Source organism: Amblyomma mixtum, chromosome 3 (assembly GCF_055824585.1).
Source record: "Amblyomma mixtum isolate Tamu chromosome 3, ASM5582458v1, whole genome shotgun sequence".
Lineage (NCBI taxonomy): Eukaryota > Metazoa > Arthropoda > Arachnida > Ixodida > Ixodidae > Amblyomma > Amblyomma mixtum.
In genome coordinates, this window is record NC_143014.1 from 341,784,765 (window position 1) to 341,811,409 (window position 26,645).

At 48.1% G+C, this 26,645-nt stretch overlaps 1 protein-coding gene across 1 annotated transcript; it reads right to left on the reverse strand.

Moving 5' to 3' along the window:
- Positions 1–518: 518 nt before the first annotated feature.
- On the reverse strand, positions 519–24,002 carry LOC149356156 (uncharacterized). The gene is made up of 3 exons (XM_089577751.1): positions 23,343–24,002; positions 17,091–17,323; positions 519–882 (listed from the first exon to the last, which is right to left on the reverse strand). The coding sequence occupies exons 1-3, from the start codon at positions 24,000–24,002 to the stop codon at positions 519–521; spliced, it is 1,257 nt and encodes a 418-aa protein (XP_089433877.1).
- Between the last annotated feature and the right edge of the window lie 2,643 nt (positions 24,003–26,645).

Consider the following 26,645-nt stretch of genomic DNA (forward strand, 5'->3'; position numbering starts at 1 on the left):
GTGGTGCTGGTCTTCCTTGAGGGGTGAAGCAAGGCGTACGCTAAAGTCTACGAAGGAAAAAACAGGGGAAACGACTGTTCATTCGTTAATTGTTATAGAGAAGCTTGCGCCCGAATGGTCTCGCTGAATGCGCATTATCAGCCTCCCAACTTTTTTCACCTCAGCTGCGGATAACGAAGGGGAGCGCATGTTATGCATCCAAAATGCGTGAGTTATTTGCTGCTTCACTTGATAATATAGCGAACAAGGATGCTCGGAAAGAGAGCATCATTAATGGAAGATCTCCACTTGATCAAGAGGCGCCATGAAGAAACCGACTATAGAAAAACCGAGGGAAGTGATGGCATAAAATGTATGAGAATTCGAGGACTGCGACATGAATGCTTTTCTCATTCAAGCTTACCATCGAGGCAGCAGGATCCAGGAAGTCCCGTGACAGTGGGACATAGCATAGAATAGCTGGTCGCAGCTAGAGCATGAAGCCTCGCTACACCGGAGCCGACCTTTATTAGAGCCCCTCAGTAGAGGCACGCCTTCTGGCAGGACGCGAGTGAGCGAAACTGGTTGCTGCCTACTACGCAGCGCCGTGAGAGCAGCCTCTCGCGGGACGCGTTGACGCACCGCGCACGGCCCCTTGTCCCCCGCATGAGCGCGAAGTAGGGGAAGCGTAGCTGGCTCAGGGCGCAGGGCCTGGCTTCCGGCACTGCGCAGTGCACCATTTCCACCTTGGGCGGCGACCGGCCGTTGTGGCCACACCGGCGAGAGCACTCCTCGAACGTCTGGTACACGCCGTAGGGCATCGACGGGCAGTTTCCGTGCGGGAAACCCCACGTCGTGCAAGTCGTCCCGTTGTAGTACCAGAAGGCCTCTACCATGTCTTGCCTGCGAGAGGGTGGATTACGTGGGTCGAAAACGGGAAGCCATCGCAGCAACAGCGCTATAGTCCAGAGTTGCTATACCACGAGCATCTGGACTTTAGATAATTTGGAAGCCACACAGCAGTGCGTACGAACTGTGTTGGTCTTCGTTAAATCAATCAATCAATCAATCAATCAATCAATCAATCAATCAATCAATCAATCAATCAATCAATCAATCAATCAATCAATCAATCAATCAATCAATCAATCAATCAATCAATCAATCAATCAATCAATCAATCAATCAATCAATTGATTCATTGAAACCAATTGATAAATCATTCTCACATTAAATCCATCAATGAATCTATCAGTTCCCAGATTGAAATATTGTAACACTCAATCAATCCGGCTAGAGACTAATGGGCAGTACAATAAAAAAAAGTAAGGCAGGGTTTAACGACGGTTTTCCCAAAGGTCTAGCGATAGCTCTCACATGGCTAGACAGATGGTCCCGGCTCCGCTTCTTCCATGGCTAATGAGGCAAGTGCGGCTATGCTGCGTTTATGTCGGAGCCATACGCTGTCACGTCACCTGAGTATCGCCACCTCGACCAAACTCATTTAAGGTGAAAGGTCAAGGGTCAAAGGCAAGCCACCATGGTGGACATGAGGCACCATGGTGTATCTTTGGTTTATAGGGTACACCATAGGGTTTTCATTCTCATCATCAGCATGACTACGCCCTCTGCAGTGCGAAGACCTCTCGTATGTTTGTCCAATTAACCCTGTTCTTTGCCAGCTGCAGCTACCATATACCTGCAAACTTCTTAATCTTATCCGCCCACCTTACTTTCTGCCGCCCCCTGCTACGCTTTCCTTCTCTTGGAATCCACTCCGTTACCCTTAAGGACCAAGGTTATCTTGCCTTCGCATTACATGCCCAGTCCAAGCCAATTTCTTCCCCTTGATTTCGGCACGACTGTTACACGCGTTTGTTCCCTCACCCACTCTGCCTGCTTCTGGTCTCTCAACGTTACAATGTAGCAGAACTGTCGCCATCATGAGTGCTGCGCCGCCTCAGCTCGCAACATGCACTGGCGCCCGTAGCGCGGAGCCTCGCTTCAAGGAAAAAAAAAGTAGTCTATACCTGGTTCCCGACCTGTTTCCTTCGTCCGCGTCGCACTCCGTCTAATTTGTAGGGGACTAAGTCTCCATCCCTCTAGAGTTTGTTGAACCCGGACGTGATGGACGCGGATAACGCCGCCAGCGCTCAGGCCTCAGGTCCTGGCTCATGCATTGGCTGCTGGAGACATCGTCAGCGTCCACATTCAGCTGCCGCCATTTGGGCCTCCGAATCCCGCCGTGTGGTTCGCACAAATGGAAGCCGTGCTCGACCTTCGGCGCAACACTTCACAACGTGAGCAGTATCTTCACGTTGTGTCGACCCTCTCCCCTGAGGTGACTGACGAGTTTGACGATGTTTTGAAAACGCCTGGTCCCTCCGCACCGTACGACCGTTTCAAGGCTATAGTTCGGGCGCATAAGACCATCTCGAAGCGCAGCTGCCTGCTGCAGTTGCTCTGCGCCGAGGGCCTTGGCGACTGTTGACCATCTCTGCTCCTCCATCGCATGCGACAGCTGCTCGACAACTGCCTGCAGGACGACAACAGCACGCTGCTTTGCGAGCTGTTCCTTCAGCTCCTGCCTCAGAACCTCGTGGTCGTCCCATGGCCGCAGCGGGTGAAGTTACCTTGAAGTTGGTAACTCACGGAGTTGAAGTTGGTAACTCGCGGAGTTGGCTGACCGTGTCTCTGACTACTCCGGCTCGCGTTCTGTGGCTGGAATTCTATCCGCCCCGTCGTCCAGTCTCGTCGACCGGCAGTCAAGTCTCGAGGATAAAATCTACCAGCTCGCGAACACCGTTGCCGCACTGCGAGAGTCGATTTCTCACCGTTGCCTATGTTCCTCTCACCGACAGTTGTGCCATCGTTCCAGTTCCAGCCATAGATCGAGCCGAAGCCGTGATGGGTTCTGCCTGTACAACCCGAAACTCAGCATCGCTGCCCGCCTGTGCTGGCAGTCTTGCCTGTGGTCGGGAAACGCGCTGGCGAGTCAATGAGGACCGCCCGTGACTCTGCCTCTGCATCTGCTCTGCGTCGCCGACTGGATCTCGGGATGCCGCTTCCTGGTGGACAGCGGTACCCAGGTTAGCGTCGTGCCTGCATCCTTACTCGATCGGCAACGTGCTGTGCCAGGAGCACATTTGCAGGCAGTGAAAACCTCCCAGATCGCAATGTATGGACAGCGCTCAGTCACCCTCGATTTGGGCTTAAGCCGCATGTTCCGAAGGATTTTGATTATCGAGGACGTGCGGCTCGCCATTCTCGGAACGGACTTTCTCGCCCCTTTTGGCCTGACTGTAGACCTTCGATCTCGCTGGCTTGTGGACCGCATGACTCAGTTGTTCGTGAACAGCATGCTTGCCCCTGTGACTACCAACACCCTCCAAGTTGCTCCGTAGCTGCTCTCGACAGTGTTTGCTGCAATTCTGGACAATTTTCCTGCCATCACGAGATCAAACAACCTCGAGCTTCCGGTCCGCTACGGACCCGCCAGTGTTCTGCCGGCTGCACTGTATTGCTGGCGACCGCCTCGCTATTGCCCGCCGCGAATTCAACCGTCGTCCAGCAGCTGGTCTTCGCCGCTGCATATACTAGCGAAACGTGACCCCAGCGTTTGCCGCTCCTGTGGCGACAACCGTGGCCTGAACGCCCGCTCCGCCCCGGATCGATATCCCCTCCCTCATTCTTACGACTTTGCGTCCGATCTACATGACATGACCATACTTTCCAAGGTTGACCTGGTGAAAGCCTACCATCAGATCCCGATGGAGCCTGCACACATCCCTAAGACGGTTATTGTAACACTTTCTGGCCTCTTAGAGTACGTCCACATCCCTTTTAGCGCTTCACAGCGGCTCGTGGCGTCTAGGTTCGTCTGGGCAAACATCAACCAAGATGTGCGTCGCTGGGCTCGTGAGTGCTTGCACTGTCAGCCTGCGGAAACGACGCGCCACACGAACTCGCCTCGCAACCCTTTCCGCTCTCCCGATTGTCGTTTCGACCATGTCCACGTCTACATTGTTGGCCATCCTCCCCCATCAGGACGTTTCCGCGACATCCTTACGTGTGTAGACCGCTACACACGGTGGCCAGAAGCCTTTCTGATGCCTGATATCGCGGCGTCTACTGTGTGGAGATTGAGCTTCTTGGGCTACCCGAGTGTGCGCCCGCTTCTGCCGTTTCTTTCGTTAGGGAGACCCCCCGTGCGGTGTCCGCGAGCGGAATGCGGGCAGCCGCGCTGCTTGTCCTCCCTTGCAAAGGAAGCTCTTTCGAGAACCGCAGTAAATCACCCTCCCTTCCGTTCTTCCCGCTGCGACCTCGCGTCCCCATTGGGTCACTCCGAGTGACCGGGGGGGGGGGGGGGGGGCGTTGTTTCGGCGAGGGGCCCCGAGCGGGAAATGAACGGGGAGATCGCCACCGACTCGGGCAGCAGAAAGGTGCGTAGAGTTTGGCTCGCGGGTGCCTCGGGCTTTGCTGGGGGCCCAAGAGCGCAGGTGCTTTAAAGGGGCCCAGAAACACAATCTTAGTTAACTGTTTTGCCTGTTGATTGCATACAGTGAGTTATAATGGTGCTATTAGCGTCGGTAATACCGCGTACATTCCGTTTTTTAATATTTTAATGTTCTCCCAAAAACTACTTCATGGCTCTGATGGTGTCGCCTCACAGTGGCGGGTTTTTAGCAGCGGATATGACATCACCTGGCGCGAGCTTCATGACCGGACAAACAGTAAATATACTGCAAATTGTGTGAATAAATAGAGACACATTTTGTCACCTGTCTGCGTTTTATATTAGATCAACAAAAACAATTTGTTTGCCTTAGATAAAAGCCCTGCAAAGCAAGTAAAATAAAAATACACCACCAGGGGCGCTCTGGCATGGAAACAACGCTGCCAGTCTCACAGAGAGCAGGCAACCATGGAGTACAAACTTCCGCGACGTGCTCTGGCTGGCTGTTTTGATTGGTTGCGCCAGGTGCCGTCATTGGGAGAGCGAAATAGGAGTGGGAAGCCCCGCCAAAATCGAGTTGAGGGCAGCGTTTTGTTTGCTTGTATTTTGAAATTTCTACACTGAATAACTCCCGTTCCTGTGCATCGATTCCTGTAATTATTTTTAAGCCAGCATCTGTGTGACATAAGAACCCACCTGAAGTGTAGCCGGTATTCCCCCAGGCAGTGTTTCGCAGCCCCTTTAAGGTGCTCACCTAGTATGTACGCTTAAGTCTAGGCCCGAACCTCCGGAGTCGTGTAGCCCACCTGTGCGACGCCGACGCGCTCCGGATTCGGGAGGGCCTGATTTGGCTGGGGTCTCTGTCATCGCCGGGCCATTGCCGGTGACTTATCTGTTTGGCATGCGCCATATTCACACTACTGCATATCTCTTCGCGTACGGCATGGCTCGATGCTTACACCGCCAGCTGAACGGCGCCCTTGTTGCGCACGAAGTTCGCACTTCTTGGCCCGATGACCTACCACTAGTTCTCCTCGTCTTTCGACCAGTGTTTTACGAAGGCCTCTAGTGCGTGGCGGCTGAGCTGGTCTACGGGACTGCCCACCGTTTGCCTGGCGAGTTCTTCATTACGGCGTGAACCGAAGCCATCTCTCCGCCTACTTATGATCTGCAACTGCGCCTGCTCTTCAGGCGCCTGCTGCCCGTCCCCACACGGCAATCGACTCGCGAAGTCTTCGTCAGCAGAGGCCTCGTCACGTCCACACGCCTTTGTGCATCGGGACAGCGTCAAACCTTCACTGAGCCCTCCTTACGATGGACCTTATCTCATCCTTCTGTGCAGACAGAAAACTGTGAAGCTGGCCATCGATGGGGGAGAACAGATCGCCACTATGGACCAAGTGAAACTCGCCTACATTGCGCATGTTTCTTTTTCGACGCCCCCCCCCCCCTCCCCCAGAAATATAAAGGTCAAGTTCCTCGTCTGACTCGGTCCGTTCTCTCAAGAACTTATCTCCTGGTTACCCCGCCGCTGACCGCCATCCTTCTTCCTTTTTGCAGGGGGGGTACCGTACTCACCCCATAGGTGAGTACTGTGAAGATACATGTGTTATATACTTTCCCCTTGAGGGTGCTGTGTTGTGTTGGGTTTTATGGCACATAGGCAACTCAACCCATCATGCGCTAAACTAAAGGTATTGAGAAATTGTTTTCTGCAGAAATTTATAGAAATATTAATTATCGGTGGTGTATAGGGCCTAAAACATTGCTTTCTATTACTTATTAATGAAGGAAGAAAGAAATTATATAAATGGCTAATAATATTAAAAACATTAAAGAAGGTCGGGTAGCCTCAGTAGCTATCCTTGGCTGGCCCAGGATGTTGAACCTCCCGACTAGTAAAACAAAACCTCAGCTTTCTTCCCAGAAATGGGAAGGTGACTGAGGTGTATCAAAAAAACAAAAATTACCGACGATTACGTTACTTCCTAATGCGAAATTTGAGCGCAGCAAATAAGCTGTTTCACCTTTTCGATAGACTGAGGCAAAGAAATCGAGCAACACATGTATGCGCTATCACAGAATTTTTTTTTTATTTTTCACACGTATTCCTTTAACAAAGACTCCACTAACAGTTCTTGACAGTCATGAAGGAAGCTTTGTGGTCGGAGAAATAGACTGATATATGTTCGACTTGGTACACCAATGCTTGATTCTCAAAGACGAGATCTATACAAGTGCCTCGCGAGGTTGTCACAGCCGTGGGACGCGTTACGAGCGAGAGGAACGGGATGTTCTCCCGCATAAGTGTTAGGAAATTGCTGTTTGTCTTTATGTCAACATTAAAGTCCCCTACTACTAACATCGGTGTGGATCGATGGACGGTTAATGCGAGTTGCAGGAAGTGCACGACGTCTTTCGTGAGTGCGGTAGGGGCGAAGTAGGCAGCTACTACCAGCAAGCCGTTGGGCAACTTTGCGGCGCACAGTTCGCCAACTTCATGTGACGTGCCAAACATTTCGACTGGTATTGCAGAGAGACCTGTGCGCAAGTAGATAGCGACTCCCGCCGCTCTGTTGTGGTCTCTGCGAGCACCACAGCAGTATAGGAAATCTATGATTTCGAGAGGCTCTTCGGGATCCATCCAGGTTTCAGCAAAGCAAAGTACAGAGGAATGGCGCAGAATGTGATCGTGGTGTACGTCCTTGGCATGTGCGGCAAGGGAGCGTACGTTAAGAATGTGGTTGTGAATGATGAATCAAGTGCTGCCAGCGAATGACGCGTCCATTGGCTGTCTGCGTGTGTTACTGATGTGTGGTTAACATGTCAAGCTTCGCCTGTAAGAGTGGAACGCGACAGCGTCTTGCAACGCTGCCAGGGAGTCCACAGAACGCCATCGCCAATTCGGCTGTACGCCTTGCTGGACGGTAAATTTATTTTTTGAGGAAAGGAAATGTATCTCTCTCGCATATCTGGGTGGACACCTGCACCTCGCCGTAAGGGAAAGGGGAAAGATGGGAGTGAACGAAGACGCCGTATTAGCTAGACGCGCCTTTGTTCATTCCAAACCATTCAGCTGGCATTACGGAGTGGCTAGCGTGCTCGTATTGCACTCCGGAGACCCTGGTTCGATTCCCCAACTCGACCAATTTCGTTCTCGGTTTTATTGATTTATGCGGTCTAACTAGAAAGGTTAATTAGGCTATTTCATATTTATATTATTGTATTTCTATCCATCGTGTTCTGTCATTAACCTGTCAATTGTTGGAACTATCTAGTATGTTCGACACAACGTATATGAAACGAGCAACGTCTTACTGAGTGGGGAAGTGCGTGGTGGTGGAGGGAACGCGGCTTCGTACTTATCTGTTTTTTTCAGCAGCGTCTCCTTCCGCGGACGCTGTTGTCGCTGCGGCGCGCGTCTTTCTTTTCTTTTCTTCTGACCTCTTCATTCTCCTCTATATTAATTAGGCTAATTGATTAATTAAGCAATTAACTAAACTCAGTCCAACTTAGTTGCAGCGTCACTATACGATCCCTTTGATTGGTTGCATGGTTACTAGCCAAAGTACAATTGGCCCCATTTGAAATTCGCGCACTGTGACGTCACGAGCATTTCGACCAATTGAAAAGCGTGACATTGGGGGCGGAGCTGGTTACGAGGCCGACGACGACGCGAAACCCAGGAACGGACGCCAAAGAGCTGCGCTCTAAAATGAAGCGAAACAATGGATAAAAATTTACACTCTGTCGAGGAAACGTCTTCTAAACAAAACTAAACACACAAGATATTTCGACAATTACATCTCCCAAGAGGAACATTGGGTGTAAAGGAATGTGTTTAATATAAAACTCAGTAAAATACATTTTCCTTAGTTTTCCTTCTTTCATGCATGATAATAAAATGTGATTAACTGTTAGTTCATCTCCACATTTTTCACAAACAGGTTTGTCTTCATTTGTCAATAGAAAGTTGTCTGCAAGATGTGTGTAGCGCATATGGAGACGACTTAAAATAACTTCAATGAAACGCTCCTGGTTCAAACGTGACTTAAATTCACATAAAACTGACTGCACTAAGTGTAGTTTGTTGTTTATTTAATTGCTCCAAACCGACAGCCATTTTGTTCTTAATTTATGGTGTACGAAGTTTGTGCAATCCTTAAAAGGTACATTTACTTCTTTTAACAGCTTGCCACCAGCTTGAGCAGCGCACAAATCTGCTCTCTCGTTGCTTTTAATTCCAACATGACTTGGCACCCAGCAGAGCTTTATTTTTTGTCCTTGAGCTAGACGGATGTTGTTATGTATGATGTCACCAAGCAGTGGAGTAATTGCATTTTTTAGAATGAAGGGCTGTAAGTATACTTAGCGAGTCTTTGTAAATAATGCTGTTTCAGAGGTTCTCGTTCACTGTTTTTTTCTACGGCTACACTGATGGCGTAAGATTCGGCAATGAAGATGGATGCACTGTGTAGAAGTCTTACTATTTCATTCCAGTTCCATTGTACCACTGCGCTTCCAACGTAAACATCTGTTTTTGGACCTTCTGTGTAAAAAGCTGCAAAAGTACTGTACTTTTCCTTGACTGCAAGGAATTGTTTATTACATGTTGCTGTGTAATTTTTGGAAAGCGCTAAAACAACACGGACAAAGAATTTGTGTTTCACAGAGCGGTGTAAGAGTGAAATCACGCATTGTTGGGAAATCATGCATTGGTGGCAGTGGACCGCGTCTTCGAGCAATGCTTGTTTTTTGCATTTTGTCTAGTACACCGAGGTTTTGGCATATCTCTTCAAATCGGAAGAGCAGTGGCCGGGTAGTTTACAGTTTGTTGTTGAAGAGTGTTCTAGATGGGCACTTTGTAGCGATTGGGTAACATATGTACTTCTGGAGTGAATGGATTTTAACAATGTACGAGCATGTGAGCATGCCTCTTCTGTTTGGAAGCGATGGTTCGTTAGTTTCTACATAAACACTCTTCATGGGCGACGTTCTGCATGCACCAGTGGACAGACGTAAACCTAAATTATGTACTGCATCCAATGGTTTCAGGTACGATGGCCTTGCTGACCCATAAACTATACATCATTAATCTAAGGTAGAGCGCACTACAGAGCGATAAATTTTTGTAAAATATATGTCTTATCGTAACCTCACTGTTTTCGGTAGAGTATTTTAAGTATGTTAATGGATCGGGAGGCTTTCTTTTTAAGCCATTAACATAAGGCAGGAATAGTAGCTTTTTTTTTGTCAATAGTAATGCCTAGAAATTGTGTTTCAATTTTTATAGGCAGTTCGTTTTTGTTTAGATGTAAGGTGGGTTCTATTGTAGGCCTCGTTTTAGTGAGAACAGAACCCCCGCTGTTTTCTGCGTGGAGAACTGAGATCCATTTCTGTCTGCCCATGTCTCTGGTTTGTTTATTGTCAACCGTATTTGCCTCTCGAATGTTGCTACGTTGGAGGATGTGCAGGCTATTTGAAGATCGTTGACATAGACTGAATGCATAATGGATTTCAGGATTATTTTGTTAATGGAATTCATGTTTACAACAAACAGTGTCGTGCTTAAAATGCACCCCTGAGGAACCCCGTTCTCTTGAACGAAGTACCTGCAAAGGGTTGATCCCACGCATACTTGAAATTAGCTGCTCGACAGGAAATCGTTTAGGCAGTCCTACCACGGATGCCTAGTTATGCAAGGTCCCGAGGAATCCGAAACGTCCGTGTTGTGTAATATGCTTTCTCCATATCGAAGAAAAATGGCAAGACAGGGCTGTTTGTGTATAAAAGCTTTTCTGATTGTCTTTTCGAGGAGGACTAGATGGTCAGTTGTTGAGCATGCCTTTTGAAAATCGCATTGATGGATGTTAAGAAGTTCGCGGGATTCAAGGACAAACGTTAGTCTTGTATTAAGGACACTTTCAAAAGATTTGGCGAGACAGCTTGTCAGGCGTATTGGTGTCATGAGTGAGTGCGATACGCTGCGTCAAGAAAGGAAACGAAGATAGAAACTATGGCACGCAGTGGACGGAACCGGCGTAGCCACTGGAAAGGTGCGAAGCAGACGGTGCAAAGTGCGCACGTCTGCGCGGAAGCAATAATCGTTTACACGGAGACCGAATAAAACCAGACGGCGTCGGCGCGCAGCTCCGGGGACCGCAAGTGCGTGTGAATCCACGGCCGTGAAGATGCATGGGCGCAACACACGTGCGGGGTGAGGAGGACGGTATGCCACGGCGTCCCCTCAGCGCGGCCGCCCCGAGGGGAGAGAAAGGGACTCAGTTTTGATGCCGGTGTATGAAACACGCACTGAAGCTGCCCTTCCAGGCCGACGCATCCCGACCACGATCCGGACCGTCGAGACGCTCTTTGGGCTAGCTCCGCAGGCCCCGGCGAGGTCTTCTCTAGCGACATCCTTCACCACCTTCTAGCTTAGGTACCGACTGGACTGTTTTCGTTATCGCTCATTAGATTGCAATTCGATTCGAGAACTATTTGGAGTTATTCTTGAAACCACCTGCGTGTGGGAACTCTGCCTGATTTTTGCATGTTTATCTATGGGATGTAAACCTTTTCCTGTTAGTTTTGTAGGTGTTGGTTGTTTCAGTAAAGCAGAAATTTGGGCAAGTTGGTACGTATTCATTTTTGAAACATAGTCAGCGCCTGTTTGTCTTTACCCCTCTGTTTCCACGTCCCGTCTTTGTTGCGCGGTTTCAAAAATGTTTCAGTAAACCTTGCTTTGGGAGACGTACACCTCTCTGGTTTTTTGAGTCATGTCCTAGACAGCTAATGGTAATTGGCCTATAGCTGCTAGGGGAAGTTAGTGGTTTTTCAGGTCTCAGGAATGGCACTAACACGGCTGTTTTACATTCCTTTGGTATTTTTCTTCTAAAAATATTTTGTTAAACAAATTCAAGAGTGCCTCTACGGCAGGCTGAGAACGATGGGCAAGCATTTCGTACTGTATCTGATCGGGTCCTGGAACAGTTTTTTTCCGGCAGACAGTACTCTATTTCTTGGAGAGTAGTTGAATTGTATTATTAGTTTCCACCTCCACTTATTGGAAGTCTTTATTTTCGATTATATTTTTTTGTTTAAGATATGACTGCGTATAGTGTGACGAACTGGAAACTGCAGCGAAACGCTCCCCCAAAACGCCTGCCTGTTTCCGTATGCTTGTTTGTGTGCCAGGTGTTTTCAAAAGGGGAACTGTGAACGGTGAGAAGTGGCCATTTAATTTTTGAACCTGCTCACACATTTTCTTAGATGTGATTTCACTGTTTATAGATAAGCCATAACTCTGCCATGATGCTTTCTCGGCACTGCGACGGACGTACCGGGCTTTAGCTCTTTCGTTTTTAGAATTGATGAGGTTCTCCTGTGTCGGGTACCTGCAAAATTTACCAAAAGCTCTATTTTGTTGTTCCTTTGCTTCCTTGCAGTCTTTTGTCCACCACACTTTCTGGTTTTGTCGCCTCACTCCTGAAGACTGACGAATAGCTAAGTGTGCAGCAGTTATAATACAATTCGTGAACTTTTCACTTATCTGATCTATGCTATGATTTTATAAAACTATTTTTTCTAAAGTGGCTCTTGCCGTAAAAAGTTGCTAGTCTGCTAAATGAAGCTTCTAACGTCGCGGTTTTGGTGGGATGATTTCCGGTGCAGATGTAAAAGTGATTAGTAAAGGGAGATGATCGCTGCAATATAGGTCCTCGATGAGATCCCATTTAATATCCCTAAAAACAGACGCAGAACTAAAAGAAAAATCTAATAGCTCATTTTCTCCGTGATTAGGGAGCAGTATTAGTGTTTTCTGTATTTAAAAGATATACATTATTTGTTAAGATAAAATCTTCGACCATTCCGCCCCCAGAGTCACAGCATTCACTTCCTCAAAAAGGGGAGTGAGCGGTAAAATCCTCAGCTACCAGATATGGTTCTGGAAGTTCATCAATCAATTTTTGCAGATCATATACTGCTAATGTAAATGTGGAGGAAGATATACAGAGTAGATTGTTATTGTTTGTAGCTGACGACGCTGACCGCAACCGCTTCAAGTTTTGTTTTGAGTTTGATTTATTGAGCAGGGATGCCGCTTCGAACGACAATCGCAATGCCTCCAGAGAGTCTATTTACACGCTAGCCATCGCATCGGAAATTTTCATATTGGCACAAGATATATACATATTGTGGATCGAGATTCCAGATCGAGGTTTCCAGAAGACATAAAGCTACAGGCATTATTGACCCTAAGATATTTGTTATGTCACTGTAATTACTCAGCAGTCCTCTATATTTCCAGTTAACTAAAAAAGCCATGTTTATATTTCTGGTTGGGAATGAAGAGGGTTTTTTTCTGGGTTCGTTATAACAGCCGTGGCTTTTTTTTTTCGCTCCAAAGAGCTGTTCCGCCGCTGTAAAGCAGGCGGGCTGGGAGTTACGTCCATCACCTCGCCAGAGGTGCTGGAAGACAGCGGGGAAGCCGCAGGTGTGTGGGTATCAGGCCTCCCCCGATGGGGGGAAGTCTTGCGGGATGCCGACTCATGGACCGGCGCTCTCTGTTTTGGAGTTGGCAGAGCAGCCTTCGCTGTCCCTGCCCTAGGCTCTGTGGAAGTGGCCTCGGCAGGTGCCGCAGTGCCGCGTGGTGCATCGCTCCTGCGAGCCACCTCAGCGAAGTTCGGTTTGCTGTGAAGTAGAATGCGCTGGTAAGCGCAAAACGCCTTCTCGCTTCTTCAAAAGAAATGCTTTCCTTGGTCTTTATGGTTATTCTCTCTTTTTCTTCCTTCCAGGACAGACACGTCCTGGAGTATGCAGCATGGTCTCCTTCACAGTTTGCGCAGCGCGGGGCAACTTCACATTCATGAGAATGGTGATCCTTAAAATCGCATAATTGACGGTGAGGATGAGAGCGTAATAATGACTGGCAAATGGTCACTTCCGCGTGGGCTATCCAAAACACCCTATTTAAAATCGTTAAAAGCAGAGGGTGAACTAAAAGACGACTCTATGCAGCTCACTTTTCCCGAGCTTGGAGAGCAGTATGTGTTTTTGCCTACACTGAGGAGGCAGATATTACTGCTTAGAATGAAATCGTCTAAAATACGACCTTTAGTGTTAGTTTGTCACTTCCCCCAAAACCGGACTGGGGATTAAAATCCCCAACTACCAGATATGGCTCTGGTAGCTTTACTAAAAATGTTTCTAAATCAAGAAATGTAACTGTTGGGTGTGGCTTAAGGCATACAGAATATACTGTCATTGTTTTAAAAAGAAGGACGATTACTGCTACAGCTTCGTATTTTGTTTTAAGCTTGATTTCGCGGGTTGCAACACCAGTCTGGATGACAGTAGCAACACCCGCGGCGAGCTTGCTCGCGGTCGGTCATACCGAAAGACTTTATAGTTCTTTAAAATATTCTTGTGTTTGGGACCTAAGCTGGTTCCCTGTAGGCATAAATCCACAGGGCAAAGTCTGTTTAAAAGTCTGCTGAATGGTTTTAGGGAGTGTCGTTAGAAATCTAAGCTCCCGGTTTTGACGGTGCCGTTACTGGGGTCTTTTTCGCTCAAGCAAGCTGTGCCACCGCTGCAGCGGGCACGAGTTCGGCGTTGTGTCTATCGCTTAGCTAGAAGCTGTGGAGGCCCGCGGAGAACCCACAGGTGTTCAGTTTACAGCCCTCTCCCGAGTGGGAGAAGCCTTGTGGCCGGCCGACGGTGGGCCCTTTTTCACTGGTGGCAGGGCAGCCTTAGCTGCGTCTGCCCGGGGCGTGTATGGCCCTGCCTCAGGCCACTGTGTGTGGCCTGGGCAGGTGCCACAAGCCGATTTGCTGCCCCGCCCCGATGCACCACATTGGCGAAAGTTTTTAAAGGGAAAGCCTTTAAAGCCCCATCATTGTCGAGAGAAGGTTGTCAGCAGAAGCTTGTAAGCAGAGGTGTCAGGCTTTTCTAGTGAGACCAGAAAAAAAATCTCTGTGCACGATGGGATTGGAACCACCATCCTTCCGTTCCGCAGCCGAGCGTGCTAATGGCTACGCTACTTCCTGCCAACGCATATGTAGTTCTCCTTGTCTAGGACGCTGCAGAGTGTTTGCAGAAAGGCGCTGAATCAGACGGATGCCTCCCGAACGCCCTCCAGTGTCTCTAGCATTTAAGATTCACAAACAATTGTGTACTTAATTAACATCTTAACCACATATCAGTGACACAAGCAGCAACACCGCACTTAAGGCTTTCGCCTCACCGCTCTTTAGGTCAACAAAGCGATTCAGAGGGATTGAGGAAATCATGTTGAAGTCCAGGGTGGAAATTTGGGCAAGTCGGTATTGATCCATAACATAAGAGTAGCGCAAAACCAGGACGACGGACAAAAGGTTGTTGTTCGTGTGTGTTCTCTCCCCTTTTGTCCGTCGTCCTGGTTTTGCGCTACTCTTATGTCATATTGAAGTATTACGCCTTTCACTTTGTTTAATGATGGATGAGCACTGATGGATACAGGTATGTCTCCAGTGGCCACTATGGGAGTTTGGAATATTGCCATTTGTCATAGATCTGGAGGAGTAGGTCTCCACTAGCCAGCTTGGTCACCTTGTAGCCAAGACCCAATGCATCAATCAGACATTTAGAAAAATTGAATGGTGAAATGACTAGAGCTGCTTTCTCTGCTAATTCACTATGTACCACATGGTACCTCGGGAAAACTTTTGTTCTTTGCAGGAATTCTGCCGCGACTTCGGTCCGCCCTATTTTTTCAGGGCGAACGCTTGGTGGGAAATGGGGAGCCATAGAATATGTATTTTCGGTCGTGCTGCCAGCCACCCATCACACAGCCCAACGAAAGGAAGGGGCAGGAAGTTGCAAAAGTCCGTCCTAGCCAGCGGTACACCACAACTATATCCAAATATGCGGCAACTCCGGGTAGCTACTCCATAGGAGGTTAACACTAGCCGCCTATGAAAAGTTCGAACAAAAAAAAAAAACACGAGCAGGGAAGAGGGGACAGGAAAGTCGCGAGAAAGAAGACAAGAAAGTGAAAGATGGAGGGGAAGGTTGGAAAAGGCGACTGCCGGTTTCCCCCGGTCGGGTTAGGCCGGAGGTGCCGTCTACAGGAAGCTGGGGCCAAAGCGGTGTGTTGCCTCCGCCGAGGGGCCTTAAAGGTCCGAACACCGAGCATTGGGTCAACCAGCAGGATCCCCTTTCCCCGGACGCAGCTAATCCACGCATGGCTAAGCGTGGGTGCTCGGGTACGTGGTGGCGCACTGCTCACCGACATCACCGGATGCTCGGGAAACCGTAGTAAAGCCATATTTTTGCCCCGAAGAGCCTATTTTTGAGAATTCCTAAGACTTCCCGGAAACACCGTCTATACCGGTATCTTACAGCGGCTAGCTAAGATCTTCTTCTGCACGTTAAACCTTTAACCGTCAACATCGAGCTGTACTCGTCATGGGAGGTTGTGCCAATATCGCCAAAGACGAGTCACACATGTCCGGTCTCACGGTGCGCCTCTCCCACCGTAAAAGACGGGTGAGAGCCGGTAGGTTACTTGCTTGCGATTTCCAACACTAGAGGGCAGTACCCGACCATCAAAAAACGCGTTTCGCGTCTTTCACGCGTGTTTTAAACAACACCACACCTGATAAAGCCGTCACACGTGAAGAATGCCAGTGCGGTGATGCCCCGAGAAAAATAGCTGCTTCTTGGAAAAGTTCTCACAGCAGCGTTGCTGACGATCTAGAATTTGTTTCCGACAGTGGCTCTGACTTCGTTTGAGAGCTGGAGATTGCATCAAGTGACGACGAGAGCGAACACGACGATGGTGACGCGCTGGGTAGTGGACGTTAACTACTAATGATGGAACTTTGTTTGTGTTAGGAGGAAACAACATCATTCACTGTGAAGTGTGTTACAGCGGATCAGAAAAATTAAATATGGCACATTTCAATAAGTTCAACCAATTACTGATAGATGTACTACGGAAAAGGCGTCTTCAAGAGGAGCCTTTTTTTTTAATTTTTCTGCTATATAATTCTAACCAGAACGCAAGGATGTAATAAATTTTGAGAATAAGAATTAGACGAAAAAATTATGGCTACTTAAAGAACATTGGCGAATAAGGTACATTTTTGAGGAATTAATTTGGCGGTTACAGGGTTAAATTCTTCCTGCCATTGCTGGCGCTACTGTTTGAGTATCTCCATGTAACGTTAAAGCATCTTTACTTTTTATACCCAACAACCTTTCTGAAGCATTTCGCTCAGCTCCTTATGAGTGTCTAATCAGTCTGTCGAGCTATATTTTCTTTTCCGCAAACCAGCTCTTTGCTCTGGTTCTGCAGCAAGCTTCTCTCTGCGCAAACTTTAATCTTCTTCGATGCTGCGCCTTAACGGTGGTGATGAGTGATAAAACGTAACGGCATGTGGGGCCATCTAATGTAGCGTGCAAGAATCATGACAAATACAATTCCCCACGTTCACAGGCCGACTACTATCCAGCTATGCCTGCAGTGAGGGTTCTTGACAATGTGCCCGCCGTGGTAATGTGGACTTCAGCGGTTGAGGTATCGGCGCCGCTTTTCAGCCCCGTTAGACACGACTATCATTGGCGCTGCATGCTGGGGCTGTGGGATGCAGCGCCGCAGGGGAGATGGACTCACTTAAAGCAGGGCATGAAGAGCGTGTTCTCGAAGCACTTTTCCGAGACACGTTCCGGCTCGAGGCAGCTCTTGCGGCACTGGTCCCAGCTGGCGAACCGATTGGAGCCTCGGTTGCAGAGCTGTGCGCGATTCTCTTCGGCCGGGACGCATGCCCCCTGCTCTGGGTCGAAGTGGAATGCAGTCACCGGTCTGGAGCAGTAGGTGTAATAGTAGCGGCTGCACTGTTCGTCCCCCTGAGATGAAATAAAAGTCGCCGGCGTTCTGTTTATTAAATGTAGGGATACCTGTGGCCCGTGGGCCCAAGATGCAAGCACAAAACTGGTTGTGTGCATGGCAGGCAGCCACAATCTTCGTTACAATACTCACCGGCCGTACTTCGCCGGTAACAGGAATTGTTCCGTGGTATGGAGTTTCGCACTATACCTAGAGGGAAAACTGGCAGTGCGACAGTTGATCCTCCATGCAGGAATGCCGCAAGATGAGGTTTCGTACTTGGCCTGGCTATTGTTGGGCACGAAACGTGTATTCAGCTATAACAGCGAGACTCTTCTCGAGGCAAACCTTGAAAAAATGTCTAAAAGTTTTGCATACCAGCCTGCGAGAAGCGGAACATTTATTGAAGTGAGAAGCCCACTATTAATTATGTAACAATAGCGCAAAAGGAACACGAGGGACGGAAAGGAAACGACGCAGACAAGCGCTGGTCTGCGTCGTTTCCTTTCCGTCCCTCGTGTTCCTTTTGCGCTATTGTTACATCACGAACGTTATCCAACTTGGCCAACTTTCGGCTTTGCCCACTATTAAGCTGATTTAATCTGCGCGGAGACCAGAACATCGCACCGCAGCTACAGATTAAGAGGCATAATCTGCAGAACCTGATTTGGACCAATATCGATGTCCAACCGTATTTAAGCGTGCCCGATACGATGGCGAACTCCAAATTTCGCCCGGGCCACCCCCAAAATCTGACGTTGGCCGATTTGAACCAAAATCGATGTTCAACCATAACTGAGCGTTCTCCACAGGATGCCGACCTCGAATTGCCATCCAGGCCATTTCCAGAATACGACCTTGGTGACTGGGGAATGCTTTCGCGCTGTAATAGGCTTAACCAAGTTAAAACTCTGTGGTGTGCCATGTCTCCCATTGGTACACCATGGTTCCCCATGTCCAGCATGGTGGCTTGCCCTTTGACTCTCGACCTTTGACTTACCTAAGCAATTGACCTTTGACATTTCGCCTTAAATGAGATTTGTCGAGGTGGCGCTATTGTTAGGTCACGTGACGTGACATCAACCTATGGCTGTTATATAGACGCCGCGTAGCCGCGCTTGCCTTATTAGCCATGGAAGAAGAGGAATTGGGACAGTCTGTCTAGCCCCGCGAGAGCTATCGCTATACGTTTTGGGTATACGTGGTGAGGGAACAGTGCAGGGATGAGACAAAAGGAACGTTGAAGGACACATACGGGCGCTGACTATCAACTGAATTTTTGGTTAGAAGTACAGAGAATCTATAGCGAAGAGAAAAAGGGGCGGTACATCGATAAGAGGGTTGCTCGGTCACCGGAATTCAGAGAATAGTCCCGTCTGTGAGTAAATCATGTATTTGTGAAAGAAGTGGCGTGAAAGGCGACCAGGGGGGGGGGGGGGGGTAGTGTCTCGTCGCGCAAGCGACAGATAAGCACTGATGAAAGGTGAAGTAACAAGTGCCCAAAACAGGCTAAAACCTGTAAAAACGGAAAGCTGCGTAGTGTAGAGGGCCTTCAAACAAAAAAAGAATCATTAAAGCCTAATAGAAGGTGGAGTTATAGCGGCCGAAATGAGGCGAAAAACTTAAACCGGAAAGCTGCGAGGTGTAGAGGGCCTTCAAGCGAAAAATGTTAAAACCAGTCTGATAATAAAAATGGGCCAAGAGCCCAAAACCAGGAGTTAAACGATAAAACACGGTGATTCGAACAGTGAAACACTCGAGCCAAGTGGTCGGTCACAACGCATGCCAAGCTGTGCTTAGGAACCTGAGTTCTTTCTCAGAAAGACCGATGGACGGTGTACTAACACAGTGGTCTTTGGAACGACAGATTTTAATGGCTGCAATTATCTCTCTAGACGTACGTTCTCGTCATTTACCAATAATCACACATTCATCCAATATTGGAGTGCAAGTTTTACTTTCACATCTTTTGCAGTGCTTGGCCAGATTCCTGGAGATGGCAATGTTACCAACATTGTTGTCATGTTCTTGCAGCCTGATATTTATGCACACTCCCGTTTGACCAATGTGTTTCTTTCCGCAGGACAAATGTACTGAATAGACGACACCGGAAGGACAAGAAACGCGGGGATTCCTGCGCGTTAATAACTTGTTGGTTATTAACTTTCCTGCAGAGTGAGGCGAGCTTATTGCGTGCGGAAAAAACCACGTCAACACCTGCGCGTTCCCAACTTTCTTTGAACCGTGCCTGATGATGTGGAGATAGGGCAAAACGACTACTTTTTCGCGGCCGCTCTCATCAGGAGCAGGTGAACGTTTCTTACTTATGCCGCCGGCCCCTGATACCAGTAGCGCAAGGAGCCGCACCACCACCTGCTTCTGAAAACTATTGTGAAGCCGATGTTTACAGGTTTTTGGAAGAGCATTAAGAAAACACTAGTTTTTTTTTTTTGCTTGAAGGCTCTCTGCACATCGCAGCTTTCCGTTTTCGTAGGCTTTAGTCTCTACTGGGCACTTGTTACTTTACCTTTTAGTAGTGTTTATCTGTTGTTTGCAAAACGGGTCACTGTTCCCTCCCCCCCCCCCTCCCCCCTCCCCCTTTATCGCCTTTCACCGCCTCTTCTTTCTTTACTCACAGACGTGAGTAGTATTCTCTGAATTCTGGTGTCCGAGCAACCCTTTTATCGATGCACCGCCTCTTTTTTCCTTCGCTATATATTCTCTGCACTTCGCAATGATAGTCAGTGCCCCTGCGTGTCTTCCAGTGTTCCTTGTGCCTCGTCCATGCGAAAGAACCGATTAGCCCGCTAACTCGCTCTCCAAAACTTTGGGTACAACCGTGGTTAAACCCTTCCTAACTTTTTTTTATTTATCTAAAGATCTGCTTTTCGCAATCCTTTTCTGCTTTGTTCATTCCGCAGCAGTTCTCATTACGCTGAATTCTGGGAGACACCAGTGCCCGAAGCACCGCGCCAGCAACCTCTGCCATACAGGAGAAAATATGCGTGGTGGTGTTCAGTTCCGCCTCTTTTACTCAGTTGTCCGCGATAGAAATTCGAACAGGGAAAGGCTCAGTGCAAGGGACAGAATTGATAGGCGAGTGTAATTTCTGGACTGTCACTCATTAGCTGAAGCGCGTTTATTTCCTCGATGTAAAGCATCTACATTCTTCGCTTTCCAAAAAGACGCAACTGTCCTGAGCTGCTGGTTATACTTTACCGGTAAGCACTGTGCGAGTATAAATGTTATACAGGATGTTTCACCTAAGACGTTACATAATTTTTTTAAACTAGGCCTTTTTACCTAGAAGAGCGCTTTTTTCTGCATAGCATTGTCAGCGGTGTAGTACATCAGAATACAGCTAAGACAAGCTAACTAGCAGGCTCGTTAACTAACATTGAATAGTTAACTTTCTAACTATTACTGTTAGACCCATTTATTATTGAGAGGCGTGTAGTCCACCGTAATTAATGTCCACATCAGCTTTTAGAATTTCGAAAACGCGGCTACATAGCGCCAAAATACATGCACTTTCGAGAAGCTTGCAGGCAAAGCAACCTCTCCAATGCACGTATAGTTCTATCATGTATAGACTACGGCTCAGTAGTGTATGAGTCAGCACGAAAAACTCCCTTACAAAATTGACCCAGATTCATCACACTTCTGCCGAACCTTGATGCAGAGCGAAAGCTGCTTTCGTGCAATTCTTTGTGCAATTCTCTACACGTTTCGTTCTGGAATTCATTACTTTCATCGATGTGGTTTTATTTGTGTTGTTTTTATTTAATGTTTGTTTATAAGTTTTATGTTTGTTTTTATTCTTTATTTGTATTTTAATTTCATTTCATTTTATAATTGTTTTCATTTTTGGTTTTATTATTTCTGTTTCGCGCTCCGCTGCCTCCCAAGGTACGTTTTGCACACCGACACGACCTTGAAGAACGGAAAAAGTAGAGCTTTCGCTTTAAAACGTAAAACACAGGTGGAAAAGCCTTCCTTGTCACTGAAAGCGAGTGAAAAGGCACTTTTAAACGCGCATCTAAGGCGTTCTTGACCGCGGTTGCTTATTATTGCATGCAGGAGAGGGGCATCTCAACTCCATTTTTTTACTACGTCTTTTTCTTGGCGCATGAATTAATGTGTCCCTGCAATAAAATTTTCCGTTGCCAGTAGTAGCTCGCGTGCCGTCCTACTTCCTCGACCTTCATCTGTTCCCCCTAGCTACATGCGGATAGACTGAGGGATTATGGTGCTGCTTCCGCATCCGCTGAATACGTTTTAAAACTGGTTTGAAGTTTATTTTCAGTTTCTTCATACAGAAACTAAAGGACCCCGAACAAAAGGTGCTTCCTTGCACCTGACTAGTTTACTAGCTGACTTGCTGCTTATGCTTCAGCCAAGCTCCCAACTTTATAACCAACTAAGCTTTCTTAGAATTTGTGAATAATTTTTCACCGTCTAGTTATCCAAATTATCCCCTGTTTTCAAGGTCCAAATCAGCACCAGGACGAAGCACTTGAGGCTACGCCCGGACTGATCGTTGTTCAGTCATTCTAATCACCACCTTATTACCCTCCAATTGTTGACCCCGTATATATCGAATCCGGATATTTCGAATTAAGGGCTATGTCGAAGGCACAGATTATCTCCTTGGAAATCCCGTGTAAAAGTTTCCAAATTAGCCCCTCTTTTCAAGGTCCAAATAAGCACCTGGACGGAGCACTTGAGGGTACGCACGGACTGATCGTTGTTCCTTCAAGTGACTGAATGTATAGAAAAGCGCGCAGCGCCCATCTAATTGGCGCTTATCCCAATGATGCCCTTGGATCACTTCTCCCACGCAGAGACGGGTCGGCAACGCGGCCTTTGGGCACCTGCTGGAAGTGCCAGCGTTGTGAAACCTCGTGACGAGCTGAACGCTGGGTGTGCATACACCCAGCGTTCACTAACTAACTAGAGGTTCGTTTCCGATCTCTTGTAGCCTTTTCCCATGCCACACAGTGGTTAAGCCAACGTAACTAACTAGAGCCTAGCGGCGGCCCTTGCCTGGCATGTTTCACTTCATTGCCGAAGGCAAGCGGAAGCCAACTGCACCTTCTTTTTAGTTTATGATTATTAATGCGGTAGCATTATATGGCCTATCGGCAACGAAACCCTGCGTTATTGTCCAGAAGCAGTGGTCCGGAAACCCCAAAGACGTCCTCATGGTCTCGCATGACGCCAGCAGTAGACCATAACATAGTAATGGGTTATCATAAGCAATGAAGGGAAGGCATTAGACGCGACAGTAGTAGTTGGTGATAGTGAGAGTGGTCGTTCTGGAATGATCCATGACGTTAATAAAGATGACGGCCATTAACGACAGTGGGAGTGATAAAGGCCTTCAGGTTGAAGACCTTTATGGCTATGGCTTTTAGGTCAAATGCCTTCACCATAACGGCAAATGCTTTTAAAGGCCTTAACGGCTTTAGGCTAAACGCGTTTAGGTGAAAGGATGCTTTCGCAAATGTCCAGCGTAACTTTTCCATCAGTGGTGTACTAGTTACAGGATTGGATGTGAGCGGCAGTGGCTAGTTCCAAAGAACCGCCTGCTGCCACTTCGATGTCGCTGCAATAAACGCGTCACCAGCTTGGGAGCAACGTATCCTTGCTTATAGGTCACAGGTAAGCTTAGAAAAGTTGAGAGATGAGCTAGCAGCAGCAGGGAGCTTCTCTTCTTTAAAACCTACTCTATATTTCCTCAACTCTTATATTTCAAACCGAACCAGACGGACTTCCGTCGAGCGTGTTCTCGCTCAGTTTAGCTTATGCACTGAAGTTTTTATTTTCGAACTATTTCACAATCCCCAGCGATTTTGATATATCCGGGTTCGACTGTATAAAAGGGAGACAATAATGCGCGCTGATGATAGAAGGGTAAGCGTGGCGATATGAACAGCCAATTTTGGTCTGCGAGAAGCCTAGCTGATGTGTGTACATTCGCAACTAATCCAGGAAAGCTTATGCCAGTGAATGAGATTGAAAGTAATATTCATGCACGCTTACGCGTCTCTCGGCGACCACCGGGTCAGTTGGTCCAGCATACTGCGGGGCTTCTTCGCTGGCAGTTGCGCCTGTAACCGAAGGGTCTCCGGGCCTCGCGAGGGCTCCCTCCGCTGGCGCGTCCTGGACAACGTGCTGAGGCGGCCCGTCGTTGCGAGGGACCACCACGAACAAGTTCTGGTCAGCAACGTCCTGGATGTCGTAGCGCGGCAGCAACGCAGGTGGAGCCGCGCGGTGTTCCTGCTCGGACCGCAGGTCATACGGGGTAAGGGGTCCACTGGGGGCGCCAATCACCACCAGTGCCGCCGCGACGAAGAGACCGGCGAACAGAACGCCGATGAGGAAGTACTGGAGCGGGTCGTTGGCCGCCCGCTGAGCAGGCGCGACGTTGTCCACCCGGACGAGCGGACCGTGATCAGGTTCGAAGGCCGCCGGCGCGACCGGCAACGTCGACGCAGGCCCAGTGTGAACAGGGCCCGCATCGTCACTGCAGGGTGAGCTGGCCGGAAGCTGGCCTGTGCCAGCGGCCGCAGCCGGGCTCGATGGGTCGGGTTCGTTGTCAGTAACCGGAGACAGGTCGCAGACTACTGGTTGAGGCGTTTCGCCGGGACGAAGTACCCGGAGAAGGCTCAAGTCGTAGCAGGAGCCTTCTTCCATCGTTCATGTTCTATCGCTCCCCTAATGTGCACTTCTTCGTCCTTGTACGCGCTGAAGCGTTAGCAATGGAAGCTGGGCGCTTACCTCATTGCTTCCCAACCAATAATGGTCTGCCTGAGGGGTAAATCGAGTGTGAGGCTAGTACGATATAGTGAATTGCAGAAACGCCCATTTAAAAAAATTTAGTAAATAATATGAAAACTCTCACAGCAATTTTATTTTGGGCCGTGAACATGCAAGAAAAAAAACATCAGGTGCCCCAGGCTCATCATAGTGTGCCTTCTTTCTCTGATTTATGAAAATATTACACCATACTAATTTCAGACTTCTTGCATTATATGGCTGTCCCTTGCGAACAGCCGTTATACTTGGCTGCCAGAAAGCACAGTGACGTTCCATGCCGTAATCGAATATTCCCTTACTTTTACTGCAAAATACCTATTTACTGCCTTTTTTTTTCCGTGAAGCAGCTTGAAAACTTCGTCAGTTCGAAGAATGTGAGACAATTTCGGTTATTAAGCTTCCTTGACCGTCCGCCAAAATTCCCTTTCGACAGATTTTGCCCGTGAAATTTCCCGAGAAAGGGAAAATTTCGAAAATAGAAGATAAAGAGGAGAGCAGATGAAATTGGCTGTCATCGGAAGTGGTAGTGTTTAAATATTAAAGCAGAGTTATGCTTCTGAGCCTTCCCCAACAAATCGTGGAGGGGCCAATCCAGCAGCAATAATGCTTAACCGGAAAAGCCTTACGTGAACGGAACGTTTTCCGCTTGATATGTGCGAGGCAGGGGAATCGGAGCTATCTTGACTAGTGCAGGAGGTACAATAGTGCTCTCGAGAACAGTGAAGGGCCCCTTGAAGGCGTTCAAATAGTGTGTCTTCTGAAAGAGAAGATGAAAAAGACGCAGAGTATTGGGTGATAGCTCCATGCGTTCCGTGCTTGGAGGCGGGATGCGTACTGCCGGAACATAGCCTCTACAGTGGGCGACAAAGGTCTGTGGACCAGGTGTTCCTCAAAACGAAGCCGATAGGTGTATTAATATCCGACGGCTGGACACCAAACTTGTGGAGATGAAAGAACAAAACTATGACTTTCAATCAATAAGTGTGGTCTCCAGCCGCCGGATATTAGCAGAGCTAGTGGCTTCGGTTGAGGAACACAAGGTCCTCAGTGTTTTGTCTCCGACTGTACAGAGCCTAGACCATGCGTTACACACTTTCGACGTGTCCCGGAAGAAGACCTGAGGGGCAGTCGCAAAAATTCAGTGGGACACTTTGTTGACCTAAAGTGCGGTGAGGCGAAAGCCTCTGATGTTCAGCTTCGCTTCTTAGAGTGGAACGCGACAGCGTCTTGCAACGCTGCCAGGGAGTGCACAGAACGCCATCGCCCGTTCGGCTGTACGCCTTGCTCGTCGGTAAATTGGTTTTTGAGCAAAGGAAATGTGTCTGTCTTGCATATCTCGGTGGACACCTGAACATCGCCGTAACGGGAAGGGAGGAAGATGGGAGTGAACGAGGACACCGTATTCACTACACGCGCCTTTGTTCATTCCAAGCCATCGAGCTGGCATGGCGGAGTGGTCAGAGTGCTCGCCTCGCACTCCGGAGTTCCTGATTCGATTCCCCAACTCTACCAATTTCTACTCCTTTTAATTTATTTTTCTGGTCTTACTAGAAAGTTTATTAATGCTAAATGGTTAATTAACTAATTAACTGAACTCAGTCCCACTTACTTGGAGCATCACTATATCATCCCTTAAAATTGGTCGCGTGGTTACTAGCCTAGGTACAATTGGCCCGGTTTGAAATTCGCGCACTGTGACGTCACGACCATTTGGACCAATTGAAGAGCGTGCAATTTCTGTCGACAACTCCTGCTTACAACGATGAGGCATTAAAGGCTTCCGCCTTAAAATTCGGCGCACATTTATCAACCCGGTACCGCGCGAAGAGAAGCGCATCCAGGGAAGCCGCAGAATGTCTTCCGATGATCAGAAGCAGCGGTGTCCTCTCGAAGAGGAAACGACTTGTACCTTCTGGGAAAATCTTCCTAGCCTGAGCCAGAGGGGGACTAGTGTGTCGCTTTTTGCACGAGCGTTGTGCGTATCAGTACCTCAATGGCAAAGATAGGACGTGGCACAGGCGACTGACAAGGCTATTGGGGTATAAGGGAGTAGCCACCGCATGTTATAGCATGCTTTCGATAAAGCGTGGCAAGAAACAGCGAGGAAAAGGCTCGGCGACTTGTTTTTCAGTCGACACGCGTGTCGAGGCTTAATTTCGAGTTCCCACAAGAAAAAGAACTTACCTTTAAATGCTAGGTGACCTTTTAACTTGTTCCTTTGACCTCTTGCTTCGTCACTGATTTCATCTGCCTACTATGCATAGATTGGGACGAATGTTCAAATGAAGCAAACATAAGGCTCAGCGCTAACAGTTCGCAAATTAGCTGCCGACTGGCAATGCCTTTGGGGTTGAAACGCAATACTCTTTGGCAACGGACTACACATTAACAAAACACCACAAAAGAGGGGCGCAGTATACATGACAAGGACGACACGAAGCTGGTTTGTCACCCTTTTCATTGTTTTTTAAATGGAAAAACGAAAGCCTGATAAGAAATTGTACATAACGTGGATGGTTA

Excerpts from the sequence above, each read along its gene's own strand:
- LOC149356156 (XM_089577751.1), bottom strand. The coding sequence starts at position 24,002 with ATGGAAGAAGGCTCCTGCTACGACTTGAGCCTTCTCCGGGTACTTCGT. Across the intron at positions 17,324-23,342 it reads TCGCCGAGAGACGCGTAAGC|GGGGACGAACAGTGCAGCCG; the intron begins GTGCATGAATAT and ends ATTTCATCTCAG. Across the intron at positions 883-17,090 it reads CTCTTCATGCCCTGCTTTAA|GCAAGACATGGTAGAGGCCT; the intron begins GTGAGTCCATCT and ends ACCCTCTCGCAG.